At 40.7% G+C, this 27864-nt stretch overlaps 3 protein-coding genes across 4 annotated transcripts in view; 2 read left to right on the top strand and 1 right to left on the bottom strand.

Moving 5' to 3' along the window:
- ephb6 (eph receptor B6) overlaps window positions 1–11100 on the top strand; it is a 35244-nt gene extending 24144 nt beyond the window's left edge. The window contains exons 6-19 of the mRNA XM_071470136.1: window positions 3235–3390; window positions 3807–4078; window positions 4534–4615; window positions 5345–5469; window positions 5586–5748; window positions 6021–6135; window positions 6229–6284; window positions 6788–6904; window positions 6989–7236; window positions 7368–7586; window positions 7678–7827; window positions 8324–8508; window positions 8631–8789; window positions 9646–11100. Coding sequence (XP_071326237.1) covers window positions 3235–3390; window positions 3807–4078; window positions 4534–4615; window positions 5345–5469; window positions 5586–5748; window positions 6021–6135; window positions 6229–6284; window positions 6788–6904; window positions 6989–7236; window positions 7368–7586; window positions 7678–7827; window positions 8324–8508; window positions 8631–8789; window positions 9646–9751 — 2153 coding nt within the window. The 3' untranslated portion in view covers window positions 9752–11100. The remainder of the gene's footprint in view (window positions 1–3234; window positions 3391–3806; window positions 4079–4533; window positions 4616–5344; window positions 5470–5585; window positions 5749–6020; window positions 6136–6228; window positions 6285–6787; window positions 6905–6988; window positions 7237–7367; window positions 7587–7677; window positions 7828–8323; window positions 8509–8630; window positions 8790–9645) is intronic.
- Window positions 11101–14827: 3727 nt separating this feature from the next.
- Window positions 14828–21386, top strand: trpv6 (transient receptor potential cation channel, subfamily V, member 6). The gene is made up of 17 exons (XM_071468274.1): window positions 14828–14960; window positions 15167–15314; window positions 15436–15533; window positions 15613–15735; window positions 16501–16641; window positions 16884–16982; window positions 17153–17328; window positions 17438–17584; window positions 17702–17781; window positions 17877–18012; window positions 18642–18728; window positions 18817–18893; window positions 18983–19148; window positions 19290–19356; window positions 19485–19753; window positions 19847–19953; window positions 21119–21386. Exons 2-17 carry the CDS (start codon window positions 15184–15186, stop codon window positions 21384–21386), a joined length of 2172 nt encoding a protein of 723 aa, XP_071324375.1. The 5' UTR covers window positions 14828–14960; window positions 15167–15183.
- LOC139612584 (early activation antigen CD69) lies at window positions 20942–27588 on the bottom strand. 2 transcript variants are annotated; one of them, XM_071468270.1, is made up of 7 exons: window positions 27235–27588; window positions 26833–26931; window positions 23637–23741; window positions 23239–23343; window positions 22623–22774; window positions 22424–22521; window positions 20942–22139 (listed from the first exon to the last, which is right to left on the bottom strand). In XM_071468270.1, exons 1-7 carry the CDS (start codon window positions 27320–27322, stop codon window positions 22013–22015), a joined length of 774 nt encoding a protein of 257 aa, XP_071324371.1. In that variant the 5' UTR covers window positions 27323–27588; the 3' UTR covers window positions 20942–22012. The 2 variants fall into 2 exon arrangements, with proteins under 2 accessions (XP_071324371.1, XP_071324372.1); XM_071468271.1 differs by lacking the exons at window positions 26833–26931; window positions 27235–27588 and adding an exon at window positions 23836–24042.
- Between the last annotated feature and the right edge of the window lie 276 nt (window positions 27589–27864).

Here is a 27864-nt window from a genome sequence, read left to right as displayed (position 1 = left end):
TGGACTCAGTTGGTAGCAGACAAGTTTAGCATGTAATCAGATACAGTACAAACAGTGGCAAAACAGCCTGTTGTTATAACATTTATAACATAAATGATAATGATAAATGAATGAACAAAAAATGACAAAGATGCCCTAAACCTAAAGATATGCAATTTATGGGCATATAAATGGGAAAAAAAGCAGAACATTTTTGTTTGAAGAATGACAGAAGTGATAAATCAATTCTGAAAACAGAACAATTTTCTGTTCGTCAACTAATTATTTCTGCTCTGATTCTGTGTAGGCCCATTAAACACGCCTCACTCACCCATGTCTGCTTGTCAGTCACCAAAGCTCAGATTAACTCCTCTGCTCCTGACGCCTCCTCCTTCCCTTCTGCCCACTACCCCCATACTCTATACTCTACATCTGGGAGTTAGACTGCTGGGATGGAGGACTGGATGGATGGAGCCTTGGGGGGGCCGTGGAGGTTACAGATGGACCAGAAGGGCAGAGGGCTGACCCTCTCATTGGCTGCTGTCATCAGGTGGATGAGGATGGGAGGAAGGGGAGGAGGGGGTTGTTACCAGAGCTCGTAACAGGAGCGTTGAGAGGCTTTGTAGCCAAGTCGTGTTTCGTGTCAGAGCCGTAAGAGAACACGTCTGTTAATGTGCCAGGACATAAAAGATGGAGGAAGGAGTATATTTCTCTCTCTTTCTCTGTTGTCACTCGCCTGCTGTCTTTCCCTCTCTCTTTCCTCTTTTTTTTTTGCCCATCATCTGCCACTTATTTACATAATAGCCCAAATGTCTGGGCTATCCATCTTCATGTTTACTTCTTCCCTTTTTTTATTTCATTCTCCCTCTGTGGTCTCTCAACATCCTTTTTACTTTTCCATCTCTTTTTTCCCCTCTTCTCACCTGTTTGAAAGCAAAGTCAGCTCTCAGAGCTAAGTGAGAACACAGAAAGCCTTTTATCTGTTTATTCCTTTCCTCTTTCACATCTTACCTTCTTATCTTTCCATCCTATGCTATCTAGAATACACACATGCATCCACACACACATACACCAGGTCAAATTTAAGATATGTTCTTGACAAGGTTATATAAATAAAGTCAGGGGTTCACTCCTTGACCATAAACAACAAACACACACATCCTCTCTCTCATCCTCCAACTCTAAGAGCACTTTAACGCTCTTTAGATACATATGAGAGGGTTCTTCTTTTAAGCTGCTGGATCGGGTGTTATCCGGCGTGCCATTTGCACACTCAAAAGATACAAGGAAGCCTCTCTGTATGAAAATATACACACACTCTGCATTTAGCTTACAGACAAAGAGACCTTTTTTTGAACGACGCAACCTTTAGTTGACACTACTTTAGGCATTCACACAGTGCACAAATGGCAGCGGACCAACCTAGAGGCCAGTGCTCTCAATATTCTGATAGTCCAAGCTCTCAAGGCTCTGGCAGGTGGCGGCACAAAGTGAAGTGTGTGTCACCTTGACCTCCACGCTCAGCTGTCCCGCTGCTGACATTAACAATTGGCACATTTCACAGATTTTCCACCATAAAGCACATCAGCTCAGGACAACAGCCTGCAGGTTCAAATGGCATTTTTACCGCGCGTGTGTGTGTGTATGTGTGTGTCTGCGTGCATCCTTGTTTTGCTGTATTTGTGGGATCCAAAAAAACGGGAGCCCACTATACTTGTCTGACAGCTTTGTGGAAAGCATTGCAACCCCACAAGTTTAAATGGCTGTTTGAGTGTTGGGACTTGGTTTTAGGATTAGAGTTAGGATTATCTTTAGCTCGGGTTAGGGTTAGGTATTCAGTTGTAAGGGTTAAGGTCATGGGGCAAGGGAATGCATTATGTCAATGATGGGCCCCAATGAATACAGCAAGACAGTGGTGTGTGTGTGTCCTTGTGCATGTGTGAGTGAGCAACAGAGAGAGAGGGAGATCGTTCTGGATGCAGTGAAGTTGAATTTATTTGAGATTTTTATGACTTCACTTTACAGGAGGGGGCACAGACAGTGTTGGTAATGGTCTGATAGTCATGAAGTAATGAAGGGACTACATAGAAACTAATCAGCATGATGTATCACTTTACCAGGGGTCGTTACTAGTTTTGTACCCTTCAACAGCTGATTCAGAGTCAGTCAGGAACGACTCCCGGCCTGTCCTCTAACACATCATTTTCTACCATCTAGTCCTCAATGTGGAGTCATTCAGGAACTACTTGTCAATGATTCATCACTGATCCTCCCTGATTTGTTTTTCAGTCGTTCCTCAGTATCTACTCACTATTTTGTGTAACTTATTGTAAAGTGTTACCATATTTTTAAAGGATTGCACGACTTAAATTCACATATATCTCCTCACGTGACGTGTTTTTAAGATGACCCATGTTGACTGGCAGCTTCATATTTACCACACAGACATGAGAGCGGTCTCAACCTTCTTATCTTTCCCAAAACACTGATGCAGGGTCAGTGTGGTCATTTTCAACTTGTGTGTGTGTGTGTGTGTGTGGGTGTGTGTGACTGGTGGTTTTACTGCTGTCTGCTAACGTGGACCACTTCCTCTGTAAACACAAGTAAATGACTGTGCTGGACAAAGCCAACAACAAACAACAGGACGCTGTGCTCCAGATGAACCTTTGACTCAAAGGGAAGCACAAGCCACAAGCTGAAATTGATGCTTTACCCAAAAATAGTGTCTGCTGTTTGATTTTGTCCAGGACACAAACCGACCGAAAAAACCAACACAGAACAAATCAGATTTATACAAACTGTGCATATCACAAGACACTCTATGGTATTTGTGAAGTCCAGACTCAGATGTTATTCATAATGTTTCTCTGCTGGTCAGTCGGATGAGATTTAAAAGATTTATTTGGTTCTTAAGAGTTAAAAAAATGTTATTTTATGTAGAATTGTATTTCAAATTATATCAATAATATAACTTAAATGACAAACCAAATCAAACTTAATCCTAACAGGTGACAAAACAATCTCATCTCAAGGTCCCCTGACTCACTTGTTCTCGAATATTCAACAATATGTCATGGAGCTTCAATTATTTATGTAAAGATCTTTTTGTTTTTTTGCTTGGCACAATTTTTCAGTGTTCTCTCCAAGTCTACTGGACACCAGTGACTCAGAGGGAACAGTGATCACTTTATTTAATTGATTATAAATTGTGTATGAAGCTGAACCCTGCTTGTGTCTCTTCTTGCCTCTCTGCAGCCTGCCCTGTGGGCTACTTCAAGTCTGTTTCGGGCTCTGTTCCCTGCTCGGAGTGTCCCGCCAACAGCAGAACCAGCCAGGAGGGGTCGAGTATGTGTGAATGTCGCAGTGGCTTTTACCGGGCAGCAAACGATGCCAACTCCTCTGCCTGCACAAGTGAGCTTTGTCTGTTTGTTTGTTTATGCCTGGCTCTCTGGGAGGTGTTCAAGGGGCCTCAGCGGAGTCCTTTGTCATCTACTCAGACTATGAGAACCAACATGTGCAGTCATAACCAGAATTCATCCTCTTTTTTTAAATCACAATATAATGTGAATCTAACTGCACCAGCAGAAAAATAGCTACTTTGTATTTAGTTTCTGTGGCCACTTAGCTTAAATTGTCTCACTGCCAAACTCTGCTTTATAAAGTTACTTCCATTATGTGTACTCTGTTAAATGTCTCTGCCAGCATGCGGCGTCTTTGATATCTTAAACTTTTTAGCAGATGCTTCCATCTAAGTGTCTGCCACTTACATTATGCATGTCAAATCCCTTCCCCTTCCCCTTGTCTCTGTCTCCCTGTTTTCTCCTCAGCTCCTCCATCTGCTCCTGTCTCTCCAACCTGGGAGTATGAGACCGGCGACGGCGGGGTGTCCTTAAGGTGGCGCCCCCCAGTGGACATGGGAGGCCGCAGCGAGGTGTGGTATGGGGTGGTGTGTCGCATCTGCCCCTCACCCACCTTCACCAACCCAGCGTCATGCTCCTGGTGCGGGGAGGGTGTCACCTTCAGCCCCTCCCAGACCAACCTGAAACAAACCAAGGTCACCCTCAACAACCTGCTGACCAGAGTCACTTACCTCATACAGGTACTGTCTGCTAAACACACAAATCACTCTCTGTTAACACTTTGTAAATGAGAATTGGTTTAAACCTGAGCTGCTTGCTTTTCTGGGTTACTGGTAAATTTTTGGACTGATTGAATGGAGCCGGGTGGAAGTTGCTTGTAAGAAATTTCTGTGAATGGTGAAAGATTTTCTGGAGCTACGGAGGCGGCAGGTCCTCCCTGCTGTATTATTTCCACATTGAGTTCCACATCAGCAAATACACACTGACATTTATTATTTAGCTTGGCGTAGCTAAACTAAATCATTGCTTATTTCTTATTCATAATGGGCAGATATTTCCCATTTACTGGTGTTTGTTGACTGAGCCACGCAGCTGCACGTGTCAGGCTTTGTTTCTCAAACACTGAAGGATGTCATAAAAGCAGATAGGAAAAAGCTTTGAATGTCACGTCTGTGTGTGTTCTTCTTATTGACAGGTGCAAGCCATGAATGAGGTGTCAGCTCTGAGTCCTTTTTCAGCTCGATACACAAGCATCAATTTCACTACAAGCCAGTCAGGTGAGCGTGGGACTGAGACAAAGAAAAAGATGAGATGAAAGACGGAGAGATGCTCTGATGATGATGATGTTTGTGTAGATACTGTGTGTGTGTGTGTCTGTTTGTCTGTCTGTCTCAGCCCCCCCCCCGCCCCCTCTCTTTTTCTCCCTGTCTCTCCCTGCTCCATCTTTTCTGCCACTGCTCGCTGGACAGGAGGTTGCTCGAGGTTACAATATCCTGTCAAATCCTATTATAGTCACTGTGGAGGAAGAAAGGGACAAATGAGAAATGGGAATACAAAAAGACAGACAGAAAGAGACAAACGAGTGGGCAGAAGAGAGGAGAATGGGGCCTTGTGTAGGCAAAGTACGCCATTATACAATTTTCCAAGAAATTGATTAAGATTTATTAGAACTTTCAATGAACCTAAATTATCTAAAACCTTTGTGTGTGCGTGCTCAGAGTTTATTGATTAAATGAGTGGAATGCCAGAGAGCTCCCTTTAGCTGGGCTACCCAGCACAGTCACTGTAACTTGATCCTGCTCAGTGCTCCATAAAAACTCCCACTCCACTTTCAAGCTCACGAAATATCCTCCAGAGGCTCTGTAACGCTGCCCCCATGTGGTCACTGTCACTTCAACAAAACTATCGCTCAGAATTTGTGGGATGATTTAGAGGGAGGTAAACCTTTTCCTCAGGGGAAACTTCAGTCAAGCACATGCATCAGTCATCTGTTTCGTTCCCCACAGTTCCCAGTACAGTTCCCATGATGCACCAGCTGAGCCGAGCCCCAGACTCCATCACGCTTTCGTGGCCTCAGCCAGACCGGCCCAACGGAGACATCCTGGAGTACCAGCTCAGATACTATGACAAGGTGCACTCAGTGAATATTCACACACACACATTTTACCTAGATTACTGTACATGCTTGTGAATAAAAGCCCAAACCAGCGTGAGAGTCACCAGATGTCCTCCTTCTGTGTCCCTCAGGGCTCGGATGTGGACAGTGCAGCGAGTGTGTACAGTGAGACCAACACTGTGACCGTCAACTCTCTGATTCCTGGCTCCATCTACGCCTTCCAGATCAGGGCTCGAAATGAACGAGGCTACGGCCCCTACAGCAACACCATCTACTTCACCACTCTGCCTCTGGGTACTACACTTTAATTGAATGCCAGGAAATCCATTTCCATCAGAGTTCATTACTGTGATTAACACACATCAGAACTGGTGGAATTTCACATATTTAGGGCAAAATGAGCCTTTAATAATACACAGAAAAAGATCCATCATGAGACAACGCATATGAAACAAGGGACATGTCATAAAGATAGGAACATATAATAATACACTGTATACACCTGCAGTAGAAACAGGAGAAGACACACATCAGAGCTGATGGACTTCTCACTGTGTCTCCCACAGAAGAACATTCACAGCAGATCCAGAACCGGCTTCCTCTGCTGGTCGGGTCAGTGATGGGCGGGGCGGCGTTTCTCCTAGTTGTGGCAGCGATTGTGGTCGTGGTGGTATTTCGCAGGTAGGCGATTAACGCATGCATAAGGTCAGACGTGTGATGTAGAGTTTTTAATTGTGTGCACGCTCAAGCATTTTGTTTGTTCTTCTGTGGCAGTAAGAGGAGGGAGAGTCCGTACAGCGACCGACTCCAGAGGTACATCAGTAACCGAGGTGAGCGAGGGGATATTTAGTTTTATTTGTTTTAATTTAGTCTAAATGTAATTTCGTCAAATGAATTATTCATTTTAAAGTGAGAAATCTGCTTGTGCAAAAGGCCACCTATTGTCACAGCATTTTAATGATTTGGAGTAAAAGGTTGTAATTAAGATCTGTGACGAACAAAGTTTGGTTTTCATTTGTTTCATTTCATTTAAATTGTTTAACAGATATTTTAACCAAAATGATATTTTATGGAGATAAAAGAAAAAGAGAAAGTGGCTTAATATTTTTCTTAATGAATAAAAAATGTCTTCTTTGAACAACTTTTCATATATTGTAAGATAATATTGATTCTTACACATACAGTATGGTGTATCATTTATGGTATAAAAGGTCTTTTGCTGTGAGACAATCATCCCAACCTTGTGTCATGTTAATAAATTTGTGTTTAAAGGTCAAAAATGAAGGAGTGAAAAAAAACAGACTTAATTCTAAAAATAGCGTTTTAATTCCAGGTGGAGTAAAGTATTATGTGGACCCATCCACTTATGAGGACCCCAGTGAGGCGGTCAAAGAGTTTGCCCGTGAGATAGATCCCACTCACCTAAAGATTGAGGAGGTGATTGGCTCAGGTAGGCCTGATGCTCCTGTTTCTTTTAAATCTTACTGTAATCATGTATCTAGTAGTAATCTGTTCCACGCCTCCTCTACTCCAGCTCAGTTCGGTGAAGTTTCTCGGGGTCGTTACCGTCCGGTGGGTCGCAGGGAGGTGCTGGTGGCGGTGAAGACTCTGCGCTGGGGGGCGTCTGACAGGGAGAGGGGGATGTTTCTGAGTGAAGCAGGGGTCCTGGGCCAGTTTGACCACCCTAACGTACTGAAGCTGGAGGGAGTGGTCACTCGCAGCCCTCCAGAGAGGATCATCACTGAGTTTATGGAAAATGGGCCACTGGACGCGTTCCTCAGGGTGAGAAAACAAAACACTGTCAACAATTTCTGTCTGTGGCATGTTGTTGGTGACTGCACATGTTTCACTATGCTATAAACCAAAAAATTTCTCTTACCGCCTCCATCGAATTAATTCCTTAATTCCTTCAGGAGAACGAGGGCCAGTTCAGCATCCTCCAGCTTGTTGGGATGCTCAGAGGGGTTGGTGCAGGGATGCGTTACCTCTCTGAGAGAAACTTTGTCCACCGGGACCTGGCAGCCAGAAACGTGCTGGTCAACTCCAACCTGGTCTGTAAGGTGTCTGACTTTGGCCTTTCCCGACTCATGAGGGGCCTGGACCATAACATACCCACATACACTGCCTCACTGGTACGTTCTGGGACAGGAACTTTTCTGTGGTTTGGTTCGGCTTTCATTGGTCACTGCTTCACTGTCATTGTCCTCTATTGTCCTCTACCAGGGCAGTAAGATTCCTGTGAGGTGGACGGCACCAGAAGCCTTTCAGCATCGCAAGTTCAGCTCAGCTAGTGATGTCTGGAGCTTTGGCATACTGATGTGGGAAGTGATGTCATACGGAGAGCGTCCATACTGGGACATGAGCAATCAAGAAGTGAGTGCAAAGGAGAATTTAGCCTGAGGAGGTGAAGTCATGCTAAATTAGTGACGGAAATGCACTCAATGCCTTAACTTAAGTTTAACTACTACACTGCAATAATATGCAGTCAAAAGTCAAAGTCTTTCCTATCTGTCCTACCAGTTATTTTATGTTGTGAATTATGTGTTAGGAAAGTGCGTAAGTAAAGTTGTGTAAAATATATTATATTTTCTTTTGAATTCTAGTAAAATAAAGGTGTAATTTCTTTAAACCTGAGGAAAGTGCTTAAAAACTGAAGACGGCTACATAAGTAAATGCATTTTATCACTGCCCCCTTCTTCTTTACACCACAGACACAAAATGCCAGGCAGCTTGAGTTTGCATAATTTTCTCTTAGTCACTCTCTCAGGCCCTCCGTAGTCCGTGACCTTTTATGCAAGGCAATTACACAAGACTCCTCACACCATCTGCCCTACTTATGTTCCCAGTCGCTCTCTCTTTGTCTTTTCAGGTGATGAAGGCAGTGGCAGACCAGTATCGCCTCCCTGCCCCCCACAACTGCCCCCCTGCCCTCCACTCTCTGATGCTTCAGTGCTGGCAGGCTGATCGAGGGGACCGGCCAGGCTTCGACTCCCTCCTGTCTTCCTTGGATCGGCTCATCAGGCACCCCTCATCCCTCAAGGCGGAGCCAACTCGGTGAGATGGCAGCTTCTGGCGAACACTTGTGCCAAACATATCAGAGACAGCAGGTGACGTACAATCTGCGATTTTTTATGGATTCTAATGCTCTCATTTTTAACATTTCCATTTCCTTACAGAAGCTGTTCTCAGACACTGCTCAGCCCCACCCCCACAGACTTATCATCAGTGGCGACAGTCAGTGATTGGCTGAAGGCGCTGAGGATGGACAGATATCAGGATGAGTTTGATCGGGCATACCTGGACACTTTAGACAGAGTCAGCAAGCTGACCATGGAGTGAGTATAGAATATAGTATCTATTTCTGTAGAAGAAAATATTTGTTAGTTTTGTGTACTATTAGCTGCAAATTTGCATTTTATGTTACTGTCCACCACTTTGAAAAGCACAGTTGAGATTGATTTCCTCCCTTTCAGATAGCCATGACTTTTCATACATGTTAGTACACTAGAAAAATCTACTGATGCACTTCCCAGCATATAAAACTATTACAACATTTTCACATGTCCATAATTGCTCATAAGATATCATCCAGGTTTGATGAGTTTTAGCTCACAAATGAAATGCTTTTTTGTAGTTGACTCTTAAATGTTGAATTAATGTTCAGTTCCAGCAAACTGAAATGTACAAAACTGTCTAAAAGATTATTGCTTTGGAAATTTTTGTATTGTGCACTTATTTGTAGAAACTGACGAATCATGACCAATCTGATGACCGTCCAGTATTATTTATCACAGCTTACCACAGATATACTGGATTCATAATTTAGCTTAGCCCATAAGAAACTAGAAGGGCCCTCAGAGAGCACAGACCTCCACCAAGGCCAATGTCCAACAACATCCACCAAAATTCAAAATTATAGTTAATAGTCCAGATCAGCCCCAAAATATAAAGCGTTCTCTCCTGGCCAATGCCCCATCCCACCACCAAGTTTGGTGCAAATTGGTTCAGTACTAATCCTGCTGACAAATACACAGACACAGGTGAAAACATAACCTCATTGGCGGCGGTAACAAAAACATGTCTGAGGTCATTTAGAAATATGTCAGTCAGAGTTCTTCAATGTTACTGTTGTTTACATTAATACTATATTAAATATTCAACATTAAATGAATCGTCTGCTCTCTCCTTCAGTGATGTCCAGAATCTCGGGGTTAACCTGCTGGGACACCAGAGGAAGATCGTCAGCGCAGCCCAACAGCTCAGGGCTCATCTGACGCAGGGGCAGGTGGAGGTGTGAAATCCAACCACGGAACAACCTGCGTCATGAATTTCTATGGTTGTCACATTCCTCTGCTTGTTGTGTCTGGTTTCTGAAACACTTTTATCGCCACAAAGAGAATCAGCTTAGAGTGCTGCTGTGTGTTCTGACAAACCTGACACTACAACCAGAAGGGGTAAAAAACAGGATTGGACTTTTCCTGCCAGTCACTCAAGACATATAACAGAAGAGAGATGTGCGATGGGGGCTGGAGTCCAGATCAAAGTGAGGGAGTTCATAAGGAGGAGGAGGAGGATTTTAAAGGTTCCTCAATGTTCTTTCACTAGATTTCACTTTACTGTTGTCTGCCTTCTTCTCTTCTCACCCATCTGCAGTCCTACCTCTCACCTTCTCCTCCACTACCGTCCCTCCCTCAAACTTTTCAATTTCCTCACCCTCTTTGAGTACAATAAAACTATAAAGATATTTTTTGTTATGATACTTATGGAAATCTCTCCTCACAAAGAATTGCGTGAAGACAATCAAAGCCCCTTTCTGATATTTTTTCTGTTATTTGTAAAGTTGTATCATTTCCTCTCTACTTAAAATGCCAAATGTTAAAAACAGAGAACAGTGTACTACCTAGCAGCCTATGGTTTGCCTTATAAGGTCTGACCATTAGCTTTGAGAAAAATGAAGATTTTGCTCAGTGTCTGAGCAAAATGTCCAAAGTCAGTAGCGCAAACCCTGAGGTTAGATATGAATCACTGCCATGAAATTTGGAAAACCAAAACTAAACAAAAAAGATGCTTTTAAAAACTGTTAGCCATGTTTTTCCCTGTTTAAAAGACACATCCAGGGTCTGAGAGCAGCCCTGTTTGTATGACTCACTCTCACTGAAGGCCTATCATGTACCGACAAACGCTACAAACGACACCTCAGCTGCAAACACAAATGTCCATCTGTGATGAGAACAGAACCGAACAGCACTCACCTTTATGTGTACATTTCACACTTCACCTCTTTATGTTTGATTGCTAGAGTAAAGACACTGAGTCATTGAAGCATTGTGAATGTGTGAAATGAGAAAGATGGACAAAATCTGATCTGAATTACACTTGAAGGACGGAGGCGAAATGCTTTGTAAGTATGTTCCTGTGTGTCTGTGACTTGTGTGTGCCGTATATGAGGCTGTGTTAATATGTACATCAGGTATATGCTGTACATGAAGCTGCGTGCGTGCGTGCGTGTGTGTGTGTGTTTGTGTGTTTGCGGCAAGTGTGTCAGGCTACACACATCATTAGCTGTGTTTACTTGTATGAGTGTTCACCACTATTCCATAATTGTGCAAATTTGTAAAATAAATGATATGATTTTATTTAAAAACACATTTGCTTCTTTACTAAATATTACCTAACCAGATCAATGTAAGTGTGTTTTACCTGCCAGTCAACTGAAAGAAAAGAAAAAAATCACAGTCACTGTCAGGATATAAAAATGTATCTCACTGAGAGAAAATCAGGAAAACAACTGCAGTGTAGTCAAGGTGTTCAAGTTAATCCTGCCCAGTTAACACTTAATGAAACAAAGGGACAAAAGCCCTCACAAAAAACAAAAAAACGTACACACCAAATTAAACAAAAGCACAAAAATATTAGGAGATGAACAAGACTAGGACTCCACAGCTACGCTATCAGCTCTGTGAAACTGTGGCACAGTGGTGCTTTCAGCTAAATGTGAATGTCAGCATGCTAACATGCTACCTGCTAATGTTTAGCATTTACCATGTTCACCATATTAGTTGAGTGTGTTAGCATGCTAACATTTGATGATTAGCACAAAACACAAAGTACAGCTGAGGCTGATGGGAATGTCATTATTCTCCCTTGTGTCTAGGCATAAACTGAATTATTGGACAAATTAATAAAAATTTTGACCTGATGATGGTGTTACATTAAAAAGTTATCCTGAGGGGACATGACTGTACCAAATTTCATTGGACTCCATCCAATAGTTAAGACAGTCCACTCAAAACAAAAGTGAAACTTGTGGTGGTGCCAGATGAAAAGTCAGAGGATCACCTGTGTCAGCAGGATTTATCCTCCGGAGATCACAAGTGTCCGCACAAAATTTCATGGCAATCCATTCAGTGGTTGTTCAGATATTTCAGTCTGGAAGAAATATCTTCTGAATTGAACTGAATCGAATTGAAGAAAGCAATCGGTCCATTACTTACTGACATAGTGTGAAAAATATAAAAGAAAAGTGAATATTTTTGATATTGTGCCATCGTCAGCACAACTTGCATTCACTTTTTTTAACACTGAATGAAAGACTACTGACAAAAGTTCCACTTACCGTGGAGCTTTTGCATATTAACAGAGTTTTAAAACGGACATACGATGTCCCACTGAAACAAATGCAGCAAATCAGCAAATATCCAACAACATCCCTAATGGCATCCAACAGATAAACCACAGTGCAATGTTTGATAAACTGGTTCATCAAATTCAGCTCTAACATATTCATCTTTGTTACCTTATTCTCTCTCTATGGGGTATATGAGAGAGAATATGTACATTTTTACACTACCAGTATATTCACCTTGATGACAAAATATCACACTCACAATGTCAAAGAGTGAACACCGTGTCTCTCAGGTTCCACAGATCAGCAGGTTTCAGTCAAATCAGATTTTGGGATCTGCTGGGATCAGCAGCTGTTCGGGATCAGAGACTGGTTTCCCGCATGTCCCGCTGATATCAGAGCAGATCTGGGCTGATAACAATTCCACTTGCACAAACTCTGACATTTACTGTGTCAGTCAGATCCAGCCCTCACTGTGGTATCAAGCTGCAGTGTGGTGGCTGCTCCTCAGCTGCTACAGTAGCTAAAATGAGCTCCACCTTCACCAGCAACATTAAAATGCTGCTTATATGTTAATGTATAAATAACATTAAGACTTAAGTATTATCAGAAAAATGTACAACTATAATATACAAAAGTCCTCATCATGTCAAATGGCCCCTTTCATATGATTTATACATTATAGGATTATTATCACTTTTTTATTAGCAACATTTTTGTTGTAGCGGGTCAAGGTGAAGTAAACTAAACTAAAATATTTTTACTATTTTTTCAACTTTTCTGAGAAGATAAAACTTTAAGGACTCATTTTCAACCAAAAATTACTTGACAAGAAGGAGATTTGTTAATTTTAGGATGTGATTATATGTTTTGTATCGCAAATAACCAGTAACAAACATAGTGTTTGTAAAAAGTACAGTGTCTCCATCTGAAATCTGGTGGGGTATGAAGTAGAAGTATGAAGTGGCAGAAAATGGAAATACCCACATTGCATTTCAAATACAGCACTTGACTAAATGTACTTTACACAACTGGATATTGATATGAATACTTGTGTCACCACTGAAAACATCTCATGGTCAATTATAGAGAAAAATATGAGAGTTACACACATGGAATTTTCCATTTGTTGTCATTCTGCAGTCAGTGATTTTAGAAGAAGATATTGCTTCACGCAAACCGATGTAATCTCACTTCGAAGGTGCTTGAAGAGAATCTGAGATAAAACACGAGGAATATTTAAAGTTTAGAGACGAAGCAGCTGAGGCTTATTATTATAAACAATGGCTCTGTGTGGGACCTCTTAAAATGATGGCAATCCAATCAGTAAACCTGACGCTTTTATTTTAATAATGATCATTGAACTCTGTTGTGTGAAGTCACTCAGAAGCCGAGCACCTGCCAGCTGTCATAAATGTACAAGGGATGTCTATAATAATTGTTTGCTGTGGTGTCCCAACAACATATTAACACAGAGTTGTGAAAGAGGCGTTGATATGTATGTTCAGAAACACTGGAGACGCAAACCACAAAATCATGTTTTTATGGTGTTATTGTTTCTTTATAAAGACATTAACAGACTGGAAACCACTGGTCTTTATGACACTACTTAAAGATGGTGCGCTCCGTCTGGTAAACAGCTATTATCTCCACAATACTAAATGACTGCCACATCTGCAACCATTACCAGGGCCTCCTATAGAGTCTCCCTAAACCCTGTTTATCCTGTGGTTAACCTGCCTGTTAGTCAGGACCTATAAATGGTGCAGCAAAATACTTGTACACTACAACTAGGTTGAGCAGAGATATTGTAGAAGGCGACTGATTCAGCAGTTTACAAATAATGTATCCACATGGATGTAAATATGTGATTCCATGTGAGTCAGTTATTTTAACTCTCTTGCGTGAAAAAATGATAATTTCAGAAAACAAAATGTAGCATTCGCTTTGTTTCCTGCCTTCAGAGGAAAGTGACATGCTCTCATCGGACATGATGTTGCCAGCCTCCAAATGCTTATTATGGTCTTTGTAATGTGGCAATTACCATGTTTGTGATCATTCCTGTTGACACATCAATGGTGCTCAACAAGTTAAATCATTGTGAATGGAACTAGTTTTCTATGTGTGCGTACAAGACGCAGCATGTTGGAAAATCATACATCATCTCCATATTTACTCCACCAAATAATCCCAGATTCACTTGGAAAACTTTGCCCATTAAAAGAACAACAACAACAACAACAAAAACAGAAATTAATGTATCATGGAGTATCTTGCCTTAATATCTGATTTAAATTACAAACCAGCATTCAGACATACATGCTTGCAATTTCCAAACAGGTTTCCTAAACGGTTCACCAGAAACAATGATGGCAATGTGTTGACTTTCATGATGTTGCAGAACTGTCATAGTGGCCATGCAGGTTTTGGTGGTAGTTGGAGGAATGCAGACAGGCCTGGTGATAGCAGAGATATACTGGAATTAGGGACTGGACCATTGTCACTTCACTTTTAAGGTGACTGGATCAAGTCAACAATTTCAATTTCAGCATGATAAAGGAGTTCCTGGTCAAACGGTGAGCTGGACCTTAAAGCACAACTTTAGCTGTGGGATTCCTTATCTGTGGTGAAAGTCTACCTGCTCATTACTGCCTCACTCTCTCTGTCTTACCTGTCTGCTATTCACTCATCCTCCCTCTCCACCCATTCATTCTCAATCCTTCCACATGTCTCCTCCCTCATGGCTGGGTCATATATAATGGTCATGTCAAAGGGATTTCACTTCTCCTCAGGGACATGTTATAGGTGTTGTTTCCACTTTTGGCAGTGTTATGCCTGAGTATCACCAGAAGCTGAGGAGCGGCACTTTTATTGTTTAAGGGTAAGACTGAGAAACTTTCTTCTCTTTTTGTTCATTTGTTTTATTGTACTTTCTTTTGGGGGAAAAAAAATAGAAATCAATAAAAACAACACCAAAATACTTTTTCAAGGCCAAAATGATGACGTCATTCCTGCCTGCTGGTCTAGACTCGATTAATTGTAGATTGCTTGATTCTCTGATTTTAATTTTCAAATTGTTTCTTCCAGTCAAGCACCAGGTGTCAATGTCTCCGTCTCTGGCCAGATCTGCTCCGAGCGAGCTCAACCATTGGTGGAGCCAGCTGAGGTTTCGCCTTCAAAACAAGAAAGGATGGAACGAGATGTTGGATGAAACGTTTCTGCTCCACACCAAATAGTAATAAACTCATGTCAGATACATATACTTTCAAAGATAAAGTAGATTATGTCAAAATCAATGATATGCAGGAGTAAATACAGCTTAACTTGGTGTTTTTCTTCTGTCCTTCTTCCCTCAGCATAAATGACATTCCTCTCTTCTACGCGTCTAAACAGAACAGTGTAGGCTGCATCAAGAAACTGCTAAGCTCTGCATCCACTAATATCTTTGAAAGAGGTAAGGCTGAACTGTGAATTTAAACTTCACTTATTTCAGTGTCAGTCGTACGTTATGAAGCTGTGATCGTCCCATTCAGGTGCTCTTGGGGAGACAGCGCTTCATATTGCTGTGATGAATGACAACCTGGAGGCGGCTGTGGCCCTGATGGACGGAGCTCCCGAACTCATCAACGAGCCCATGACCTCTGAGCTTTTTCAAGGTTGACATACATAAACTCAAAGACACAGACACGAGCACGAACATGTAATCATGTGGTTGAAATGTTTATAGCACGTGTGCATGTATGCAGGTGAAGTTGCCTGCTTTGTCATCTGCAACTAAAAACAACACGAAGGAGAATGGAGGAGATAGATTGAGATAAGAAACATGGACGGAGGCCAGTTTAATCCATTCACTCCCTTGTGTTTTTATACTACTCTCTCTTATTAGCTTCAAAGATGGATGCACTGCACATTTATGTGTTTCTGAATCACGAGGGCAAACTGAACATGTTTTCTAGATCTAAGATGGATTACATTTGATGGATTACATAATATTTAGGATAGAAAAATCACAAAATGAATTTATTAAAACTATGAATGTGTCAAATATGATAGCACAGTTCAACCAATTAGCAAAATATGGTAGTTTTGACAACAGTGTCATAACCAACAAACAACAGAGGTAAAAACTGCAACAACAAAGTAGCTTTTTGGCTTTTTTGACTTCATACATCAGTTATTTACAAAATAACACAAATAACACAGGCATCAAGATGCCACAGTGAACTCCTTGCATCCTTTTCCCTACTTGCGTGGGACACGACCAAATGCAACGCACATATGTTGTTTGGACAGCTGTAATATATAGTGTGGTATTGCTACTTCATGTAAGCCTCTCTTACACAGCAGGAGAAAATGGTGTAATTAAAACCATTTCATTCACAGTGGACTGATGTTCAGTGTCTATCTCTGCCCTGTCTCAGGTGTTACTCCTCTCCACATCGCTGTGGTGAATCAGAACACCAATCTGGTCTATCACCTCATTAGTCGAGGTGGTGATGTGGTTACCCCTCGAGTCACCGGCTTGTACTTCAGGAAGAGGATAGGAGGACTCATATACTACGGTAAGTCAGAATGAGTGAGCCTAATAGGTATAGGGCGGCTATGCTCAGGTGGTAGAGAGGGTCAGCCATTAATCACAAGGGTGGTAGCTGGACTCCTCAAGTTCCTCTTGTTTACATGTAGAAGTGTCCTTATAAAGACATGATGAATGTGTATATGCAAAAAAAAAAAAAGGTTTTGGACCAAAGCATTTGCCAATGTAATGTACAGATGGTGTTTTTCAAAATGTACGTTTGGTTAATAGGTGAGCACATCCTGTCTTTTGCTGCGTGTGCTGGGAACGAGGACATTATCTCCATGGTAATTGATGCAGGGGCCAACACCAGGGTCCAGGATTACCGAGGTATGAAAAGTTGCCTCTTGTAGGAGAGTTAGAGAAGATACAATATTATTTCATACCCGTATATCTGTCTGCTAATTAAATTATTGATATCTTTCTTTTTTTCTCTTCTTGTGCCGTCTGTCTAGTTTTTTTTAACACATTCTTGCTTTTCCTCCTTGTCTCCTCCTTAGGCAACACAGTGCTACACATTTTAGTTCTGCAGCCCAACAAGATGATTGCGTGCCAGGCCATTGACCTGATTATGGCACGCGATGCAGAGTTGGACCAGTCACTACCACTCGACATGGTGCCTAACTACCGAGGCCTTACACCTTTTAAACTGGCTGCCAAAGAAGGAAATATCGTGGTGAGTGAAACCTGGGAGGGCTCACAGTGTGAAACCCTGACATGAAAGGTGGAGCAGATTATTTTACTAATCCTGGCCTCACTGCTGTGATTCCCTCTGTCTCTCTCAGGCATTTCAGCACCTGGTTAATAAAAGACGTATAGTCCAGTGGAGTTTTGGCCCTTTGACCTCCAACCTGTATGACCTGACCGAGATCGATTCATGGGCAGATGACATGTCAGTGCTGGAGCTTATTGTGGGCAGCCATCAGAGAGAGGTAGAATGCTGTCTTTCAATATATACAGTATTTAGAGAGAGGAGAAGAAATCACAGGCTCAGAAATGAGTTTGATCTGATGTTGAGCAGAAATTCAGACATTTTTTCTCTTCTCCAGGCGAGGGGGATACTGGAGGTGACCCCTGTGAGGCAGCTGGTCAGTCTGAAGTGGAACCTGTATGGAAAACATTACTTCAGGTAAAGTTTCTTGTCGGTCTTTGAAGTAAAACATATGAAATGCACAAATGTCCTGCGTTGTTTAACAGTGCTTTCTCTCCCTTTTTTTGTGTTAGGCTGCTGCTGCTTCTGTATCTGCTGTACATTGTGATTTTCACACTGTGTTGTGTATATCGCCCCCTGAAGGACGCCCCAGAGAACTACACACAGTCGGACATGGACAAAACAATCCGGATCCAGAAAACACTCAATGTGTGTTGAAGTTCATGGCATGACTTATTTAATGTCAGAGTGACCACAAAAAATATAACGTCCTACATTACATATGCAGGACCATAAACTATGTTTACTGAGTTACTGTGCTAAAGCACATTTTTGAGGGATTTGCGCTCGTGCTTCAACTCCACTACATTTATTTCACAGCTGTAGTCACTAGTTACTTCACAGATTTGGATTTTATATGTAAAGGTTATAAGCTTGTAATATATATTCTATATATAAACGTAACAACATATTGTTATAGATTAACTGCACTTAAAGTGTTGATGAACAGCTACAACATGAAACATATGCTTACACATACATGTTACTATACTATATATGATACATGCAACATGTTTCCAATATATTGTATACACGTATCATATATTGTAACAATGTATAAATACGAATAAGATATTGTTCCTAAAATTAGAAAGGGCATTACTTGAAAATAAATATCAAGTCTCTTTGAAAAAGATCATAAAACCAAAATCTAAAAAAGGAGCTGTAGCCTGTATGTATCTTACTGTTTGTACTGTGCACCTGCATATGACCCACCATCTGATACTAATGTGCTTTTAATATTAATACAAACTATATTTCCTCTTCCCATGGCTCAGGAGAGTTATGTGACATATGAGGACAACCTGCGGCTGGCAGGAGAAGTCATCAGTGTCCTGGGAGCTTTTGCCATCCTGTTGCTGGAGGTGAATTTATGAATCATGCTTCATCCTCATACATATTGTATATTGCTATATAGACATACAAATCCTACTGTATTCTTCTCTCCATCAGATCCCTGACATACTGAGAGTGGGAGCGAAGCGCTACTTTGGCCAGACAGCTCTGGGAGGCCCCTTCCATGTCATCCTGTAAGTACAAACACTTATGAGCAGTAAAATAAAGCATACTGCTCTGAAACACCTTTTAACCTTTCTTCTGTTTATGTTGTGCTGACCAGTATCAGCTACGCCTGCTTGGTGGTGCTGCTGTGCGTGTTCAGAGCCTGTGAGGTGCAGGGAGAGGCCGTGGTGATGGCAGTGTGTTTAGTCCTGGGCTGGTGCAACGTCATGTTCTTCGCCCGAGGTTTTGAAATGCTCGGCCCTTATGTCATCATGATACAGAAGGTAGGAGACGGCTCAGCTTGGACCCAGACTCAGTGATACATGTTAAAGGAGCTCACAAGTAATGTAGAAATAGTAGCTTGTTCCGTATGCACCTGTACTGCTTTTTGAGGTTTACCAACCTTGTGTCTCATTTCCCTTTAGATTATATTTGGAGACCTGACAAAGTTTATGTGGCTGACTGTCATTGTGCTCATTGGTTTTTCCACCTGTGAGTATATTCTGGGAGACAAGACCACCAAACCTTTAACTGTCACAAAGCTTCTGAGACAGGAAGTTGTTGAAATGAGAATTTTCAGTTGTTTAGATCTTGTCTTTTGCTTTTATTTTCCTTCTCAGCCCTGTGGATGGTGTACATGACCCAGGAGCCTGATTCCGTCCCCGCATATCGCTCCTTTCCCATCACTCTCTTCTCCCAGTTTGAGCTCAGTGTGGGCCTCATAGACCTGCCTGTGGAACATACCATCATTACACCCCCGATTGTTCATGTGGTGCACTGTGCCTTCTCTGTGGTCTCCTACATCCTGCTGCTGAACTTACTGATAGCCATGATGAGCGACACACACTGGAGGGTGGCCCAGGAGAGAGATGAGCTCTGGAGAACTCAGGTAACACACACAAATGGATCAAAGACAAATAGACTCATCATGGCCATAAGCATTGCCGTGTCATAGTAAGAGCTGTACTATAATAATGTGCAGGTGGTGGCCACAACTTTGATGCTGGAGAGGAGGCTGCCACGCTGCCTGTGGCCTCGGCTCGGGGTGTGCGGGACAAACTATGGCCTGAAGGAGCGCTGGTATCTCAGGTAAAAGAAGCACGCAGTGAAAAAAAATCCACAAAAAAAAAAAACCCCACAGCCTAATACAGCAGAAACATTCACAACAAAGCTGACATCATATGAGGAGCAGTGTCATGCAGTAAAAACTTTTTTTAGACTCACTATTTTCACTAGAAATAATCACACAGGGGGACACGAGGTTTTCCACTGACCACAACCTAAGTAGCCATTAAAGCGCTGCCGCTGCAAGTCATGTGGTGCTGTGAGCAGGAAGCACAACTCTTACTCTGCTGCTGCTACGAGGATTATCACCTCCCCCTCCATATACAGACCAGAGCGAATTTAACTCCGACATTTTGGAAAACTGACTTACTCATTCTTTTGCTGTGAGTCAGATGAGAAAATCAACACCACTCTAACCAGTACACAGTAAATATGACGCAACAACCAGGAGTCTGTTAGCTTATCTTTCTTATCTTATCTTATCAGGAAATTGCTAGCCTGATAAAAGAGGGAACAAAATCTGCTTACTAACACCTCTGAAATCCTTGCTGGTTGCCTGGCAACCTCAACATGTCATTTTACACTTTGGTTTTTGTACAGATTAAATAAACATGTTGAATAATGAGCTTCTGAAGTACTGGTAGGGATTTTTAGGGAGGGGCAGGCTAGCTGTTTCCCCCTGTTTTCTTATTTAAGCTAAGCTAAGCTAACCAGCTGCTGGATATAGTATCCTATTCACCATATGGACATGAGGGGGGTATCTTCTCACTTAACTTTCTGCAAGAAAGCAAATAAGTTTCTCAAAATGTGGAACTATTCTTTTAAAGTTACTGCTGTCTGCGCGTGTAGATGTGGCAGGGGTGACAATAATAGCACAGTGTCAGTGTGAGAGTTGTGCTTCCTACTCACAGCACAACATGAGCTGCACCTGCAGCACATTAAAGGCCACTTAGGTTGTGGTCAGTGGACAAACTTGTATCTCTCTGTATGAGAATAAGCACAAGTCACAAAATGTGGAAATACTCCTTTAATCACAGGTTATCAAAAGATACAAAAGTGTAAAAAAAAGAGCGTGTGATGATGAGAGACAAGCCTTCCCCAAAAATTAAATTGCATTTCATCTCCAAATAGATCAAAAATAATTTTTTGTGTATTGCTGTTTAAATGGTTTACTTGATCCTCTTTGCAGGGTTGAGGACAGAAATGACTCAATGTTGCAAAAGATGCGACGATACATAAAAGCCTTCTCCAAAGAGGATGAAAAGGAAATGGATGGATTGGAGAAGACTGACACAATGAAGGGGCCCAGCTCAGGAACTCTGAACCTCAGACCCAAAAACAGAGCTGGGTTTAACAGGAGGACTCTGACAGGCTGGCAGATGATTCGCCACAGCGCTTTGGGTTTGGAGATGGAGCAGGAGGAGCCAGAGGAGGACCAGGACATTAAACATGTTTAGAATGAGATTCTGCCTGAGCCTGAAGTGCCTTTTCTGAGGCTTTCCATCATCTCACAGGCCTGAACGAATGAAGTTGACTTGAAGTGTTGATGAATTTCACTGAACTAACTTGCAAGAGGAGGACTCAACTATCTCAGTTTCCCTATATAGTCAGCAGTGCAATCATTCCTGCAGTATTATGCTATAGAAAAGTGTGTTATTTTTATAGCAGTATAAAAAATGTGTAGCAGTCATATATACTAAGGTTAAAAAAAAAAAGTGGAATATAGACTTTCAACTTATTATGTAGATGCATGACCATTTTTATATCAGAATAAAACCTTGTTGAAACAAACTCACTGGCCTCTATTTGTGAAAAATGTCATACAGCAGTATATGAAATCACACGATAAAATACATACTACAGAACATACAGAGATATCCTGATTACTGCTTATGAATGCTTACAAGCATCATATACGTACAAATTATGCTACATAATGCTACAAGAAAATATAGGTTTGCCGGATACTACTGATTGAGGTGTGAAGTGGAAAAAGAAATGATTTGAAATGTTATTGAAGATATTGATGCTTGTTGACAGAAAACTGGCTTAGCTCATTTTTCTGTTGAAAGAGCCGCTGCTGTCAGAACTTCACCTGACAGATGAAGTAGGTGGAGGCTTCGCAGGACGTTTTGAACCAGTTGTTCCGAGGTGGGTCTCCACTGCTCAGCATCCCACAATCCCCTCGTGGCTGAGCTTCTGCCCAGTAACTGCAGACAATATTGACTTTTATATTGTGGTCACAGGATAATGTAGTTATTTGTTTTTATTTAAGTGGAGAGAGAATAAATCCTTCCTTCCGTTCTGCTTTTGAAATATATATTTACTTGATCTATTAGACTCCCCCAAAAGTAATTTCCATCCCACCCAGAGCACTTTCAGACCAAACATAAAACTAACTCATATTTACACAAATCGATCGAGGTCCAAAATATGAATTAACAAACACAAAAAAGAAAAGGGACCAGAAAGCTAGAAAGTGAAAAAGAATCACCTCTCTTGCAGGGCAGTGTTGTTGACCCAGGTCCATCCGTCCGTTTTTTGTCTCAGCCCAATCCAGTATTTCAGTCTCCCTTCCTTAGTCAGAAATTCCTAAAAGACAGAACACCGTTCACATTTACACAAATTATTACCATATTACCATCAGGGAAGGAAGAGAGTCACACCAACAGTTTAAGTGACTTATGATCCACCTGAATGCTCTGGCTGGTGATGACAGCCAGAGATCCTCCTCTAGCGGTGCAGTTCATCTGGCTCTTGTCCCAGCTCAGCCTGAAGGTGGACAGGTAAAAACATGACCGTCCAAGAGTCAGCCACCCGTCTGCGCACTGCTGGCAGCCGAGAACTTGAAGAAAGGGAGAGATATTCAGTACAGAAAATGTTGAAGCAACAAGAAAAAAAAAACCAAAAGGTCATTCTGCACATGTGAACTCTTCCTGTTTAGATGTCCTGTTGACATTTAAATAATAATAATAATAATAATAATTATACAGACTTCAGTTAACTTTGTTTTTCTCTACTGTTTTGTTTTTATTAGCATATTTGGACACGTTAAGAGGAAATGATAAAGCTGATAAAAATCATATTTTTGTTTTATATTGAATTAAATGTTCCCAGTTCTCTAAAAAAAAGCACGAGCTAACTTCCTCTGTTTGATAAATCATTTAGGGCAACTGTAAAAGCAGAACTATCACTAAGGACATGGTATTTGACAACATATCATTTGTTTTTTTTTTTAGGTCTGGATGTTTCTTTGTCCTGCACAAGGTTTTTTACATTGCATTTTTGTCCTACTAAAGTTACACTCACGATGGGATTGAATGAAGGTCTGGCATTGCTTGTTGTCGCAGACTGGAGCACTCTTTTGCTCTGCTGCTTCCTGTCTCTGTGGGCAGGCTGCGGATCCAGTTTGGACTAGAAATCAGAGCACAGTGGGAGGGGTTGTGACGGAAAAAAATAATGCCTTCAGGCTGCAGCAATACAATCAGCCACACTCTGTATTCCTGTATCGTCTGTTGTTTTCAGATAAACTACGATAAAAGCAACACGATCCTAACAAATAGGCCAACTGTGTTTTACATATTCCATTGATTCTGCACTGTCATGTATAGCTACAGTCATTTGTTGTTTAAAAACATAATCCAGACAGTAGCGGTTTGTTGTGAATGCACTGGCACGAATTCAGATCCATGGCCACAGACACTCACGTTTCACACTGAGGATAATGACGACCAGCAGCAGGACCAGGGAGAATATGGTGAGGAATACACACCCAGCACGGTACAGACGTGCACTTCCCTCAGTCTGCTTCCCTGAGGAACAAGACATCAACATGAAATTAGTGAGATATTTCAATAACCACAACACAGACCACCATCAAGGCTCAAAACAACAGCTGAGGCCTACCTTTCTCCCCCTCCAGCTCAACCGATAATTTGGATGACAAGTTTTCCTTGGCTTCATCTTTTTTATCATCACCATAGCCGCGACAGAATTTTATATACATTGAGAAAAATGGCCTAGGATTTGTGAGGATGCTAGTTTATCCTGTCTTGCTCCGTCTTCCTGTCCTGAAAACCCTTGTCTGCCTGTTGCAGTGCAGTTTTAAGACTCCCCCCCACACACACACACACACACACATACCTCCTGCCTTGCCTCGTCGCCATAGCAATGTGACCGTCACTGATTCCTAAATTAATCATGGAGAACAGGGCTCAACTTGTCCTTCAACTCCTCAGAACTTTTATTGTATCTCCCTTTGTCTCTCTGTTTAATAAGAGACTGTGTGTGTGTGAGAGAGAGTAAAAGAGGCACAGGCAGATACTGTCAGCATGGAGACTCTGTACTCCAAAACATCAGATAGGCCTCCATCTTTAAGTTCATTTCAGGTCAGAGCATTTCAGACATCAAAGTGCTTGCGTCAAACACAGCTCAGAGACACAACATGTGGTCATCAATCATGAAGTTTTGAAACATTTGTCGGTAAATATGTGATTGCAGGAGAAACTGCAGGATATTGGGTAGCAAGAGGGAACTGAACGAGACCTTGTTCAAGTCACCTCTTGAACATCAGTAATGTAAATGTTTACATTTGTTCAATAAAAACAGAATTTCTTGTAAACACAGGGATTATGATTTGATTTCAGTTACAGAAAGGATAATAACAATAACATGTGATGCTGCACCTTCAAGTATGCTTCATTGCCTTTTTTTGTTTTGGTTTTTTTGGCATGGTAATGACTATTACCATGAAAGACTCAGAAAAATAACATATACTGCTGTGCTATTTCACTATATCATTGTCTTGTTTCTTTTTTGAACTGGACTAACTAAAGAATGGTGAATGTGTCAGAATGTACAGACATAAAATAAAAATTTCATCATATAAAGAGTTTGCCTGCCAGGTGAAGAATATCTTGTTTGTCAACTATTATACATGATAACATAATAGCATAATTTATCACTGTATTTTACTCCCATGTTCACAAAAAGGTGTGGTGCAAACTAAACATTTAAAAGACCAGAAACCATAAAAAATGACATCTAGTTGATTTCTTGTACCAGGCAGTGTATTACCTGTTTCTATCTGGACCACTAGTTGAGCTTTTTAAGTGATAGTTATTAATAAGGAATGGAAATTAAAGATGAATAAAGTTATTCAGCATCTGAAATGTACATTCTTTCATAAATAATACATTTTTAGGTTGTGAGGAAAATTCATGTTTTAATATGATATACTGATATATTAACTAATATTCTTTATGCAAATCATTATTGTTATTATTAATTATGAATGATAGTATTGTACATATTGATATGAATATGTATGTGTAAATATGTATATGTTAAATTGGATTGCATTTTCCCAACATTCACAGTACAATCTTTGGAGCTCAAGTTAAGCTCTCATGCTGGTTTACATGAAGGATGTTACTTACCGCTAGAGCTGGAGTCATTAAGTAATTGAATGACGGAATTGTTGAGTTGTTTGAGTCATTGCTTAAATACAAAAGTTTTCTTAGTCCTCTGTGACAGTAAATTGAATGACAAAACAAGCAATTGAAATATGTATAAATAAAATATAAATAGATAAAAATAATCATTAGCTGCAGCCCCACACATTTCAACTATATTTTGTTACAATATACAAAAGACTGTATAATTATTTTTATATCAGAGATATGGAAAACCGTCTCACAAAATTTTCAGAAATAACATTAAAACTGTGAAAGACAAAATTGATGGTTTTTAAACCATCATTATCTTGAGAATTTTGTTGTTTAATTTGATTTAAAATCAGCCTTTGTGGAAATGGCACTGAAATATTTTTGAAAATGATGTGGTAAAAATATGTGAAATTTTACCTGATGTCCCTATGTTGTGTGTATTTAACACAAAACAAAGATCTCAACATTTCATTAAAGCTTTTTTTTTTCTAAAGGCGGTTGAAATGAAAAGAATCCCAGTCACAGAATTCTACCGCTTGTCCTTTAACAAGTCCCTGGAGGTTGCCTCTAATCAACATGTTATACATGATTAAAGGTTAGGTGCACACTTTTCCCAGAACTGGCTTTATATTGTTGTTGCCACTTTGTTCTCTTTCTCTTTCTCTTTTTTAACATTTTTTTAAATTATTTTTTTGTCTGTATCAGTTTTCTGCGAAACAGAACAAACACTCACTCACCAATGGTGATAAGATGCAAAAAAGCCCTCTTATTTCTTTATTCATTTACCTTTCCACTTAAAATAGTTATTTGGTGTATGATGAAGCAGTTAAATGGTGTCAAAAGAAAACAAAAAATTGTTTGTCATGCTGTGTTTGTCAAATACATTTTTCTGTTATGTCTTTTCACCGAGCCAGGCTTCAGTGCTATGGCTCTGTCCCTTGTTGTAATTAATAACCAGGCTGTTGTCTGGTTGCAACAATAGAAATACCTTGGCACCATTATTGGTGAAATCTAGCCTTTGAACTGCTTTATCTGCTGGCATGGCTCAGCTTCCCTTAAAACAGGCTAATAAAGACAAAACTGCTGGCCCAACTTTTGATGACCTGCCAGCTCTTTACCAGAACATGGTGCTCAACAAGGCCCATTCTATACTGTCTCAGCCTAGCCACCCTCTTTTTAATGGTCTTTAGGCAATTGTAGGTAGTTTTTACATTGGGCAGTTTATTTTTATTATTATTTACTCATTTATTTATTTTATTGTTTTATTTTATTTTATTGTTGACTGTTTATGTGTATTGTGACCTTGGGCTGTATGCTTTACTGCTAGCTGTAACAAAAATAGCCCCTCGGGGGTAATAATAAAGTCCACCTTGAACCTTGAAGAGGCATATTCAAACACACCGCCTGTGAGTGTTTGAGCCATAAAGAGCCACAAAGATTTTATATGCTGGTGTACCTGCTTTAGTTGGAGAGCCAATGAAAGAAGCCTCTGAATAGATGTCCTCAGGTCTACTTCGTAGTTTAGAGTAATGGAATTGTTCTCCTTCCTCTGAAGCTAGACAAAAATACAGACAGACGCATTTCACATTTCAGAGACATAAACCAGCTGGAGTTTGCTTCCAAATTTTCAGCTCATTAGAAACTTAAAAAACAACAAAATCAAGTAAAATCATGAATTAATATTAGTACATTTTTAGTGTTTTATCACACCTTTTGGAAATATTTGTCATATAGAAATATTCTTGTCAATCAACACTCCAATAACAATAAATATATCTCCTTTTAGTTCTACAATATAAGTCTGTGTTTTTTTATTCTTATTATCAAGTGTTATCTGAAGTCGTTAAATTTCCTGTACCTTCAGTTTTGGCATCCAGCACTGAATCGGTTGCTCCTTCATCTTCTTTGGTTCTTTCTTTGTCCGCGATGATATCTTGCATCTCCATGGCTCTTCTCGTCTGTCCCTCTAACTTTCGATTTGCCCGGTAAGTCTTGCAGACCAGGCTGGTCACCTGACAATGAGGTTACGTAACCCCTTAAGTGTGCAGACACAAATGTACGATGAATCACCAGTTGCAAAACGATGTGTCAATTGTTAACTTTTTGTTTTGAAAAAAAAAAAAGAAAAACCGTTCCCAGATTAAAAAGTGTCCAGCCAGTGTGGCTCATCAAATCGGTTAGGACAGAACACTTCCCCATTAAGATTTCTCCTCTCTCTTTGCCCTTCCTCTAAAACACATATATACAGTGGACATGTGGCATTTGGGGGAGGCGATAGCGTATGTGTATGTTGTCTAACCACAGATAAAGCATGTGTGATGACCATGAGTTATACTCTGAAAAGGGCCAAAAAAAAAAAAGATGTTTAAATCCTTCAAAGCAATAAAAGCTCGGATCAAAAATGTTCTATGCAAAGCAATGAAAAGGTTTTGATTTAAATTTTCATTTCTGTTTTTTTTCTGTTGACTTCCGAAACCACAGGGTTGGC

This window comes from Trachinotus anak, unplaced genomic scaffold (assembly GCF_046630095.1).
Source record: "Trachinotus anak isolate AG129_WGS33_773 ecotype Australia unplaced genomic scaffold, CSIRO_AGI_Tana_v1 ptg000032l, whole genome shotgun sequence".
Lineage (NCBI taxonomy): Eukaryota > Metazoa > Chordata > Actinopteri > Carangiformes > Carangidae > Trachinotus > Trachinotus anak.
This window is presented reverse-complemented; position numbering and strand designations above follow the sequence as displayed.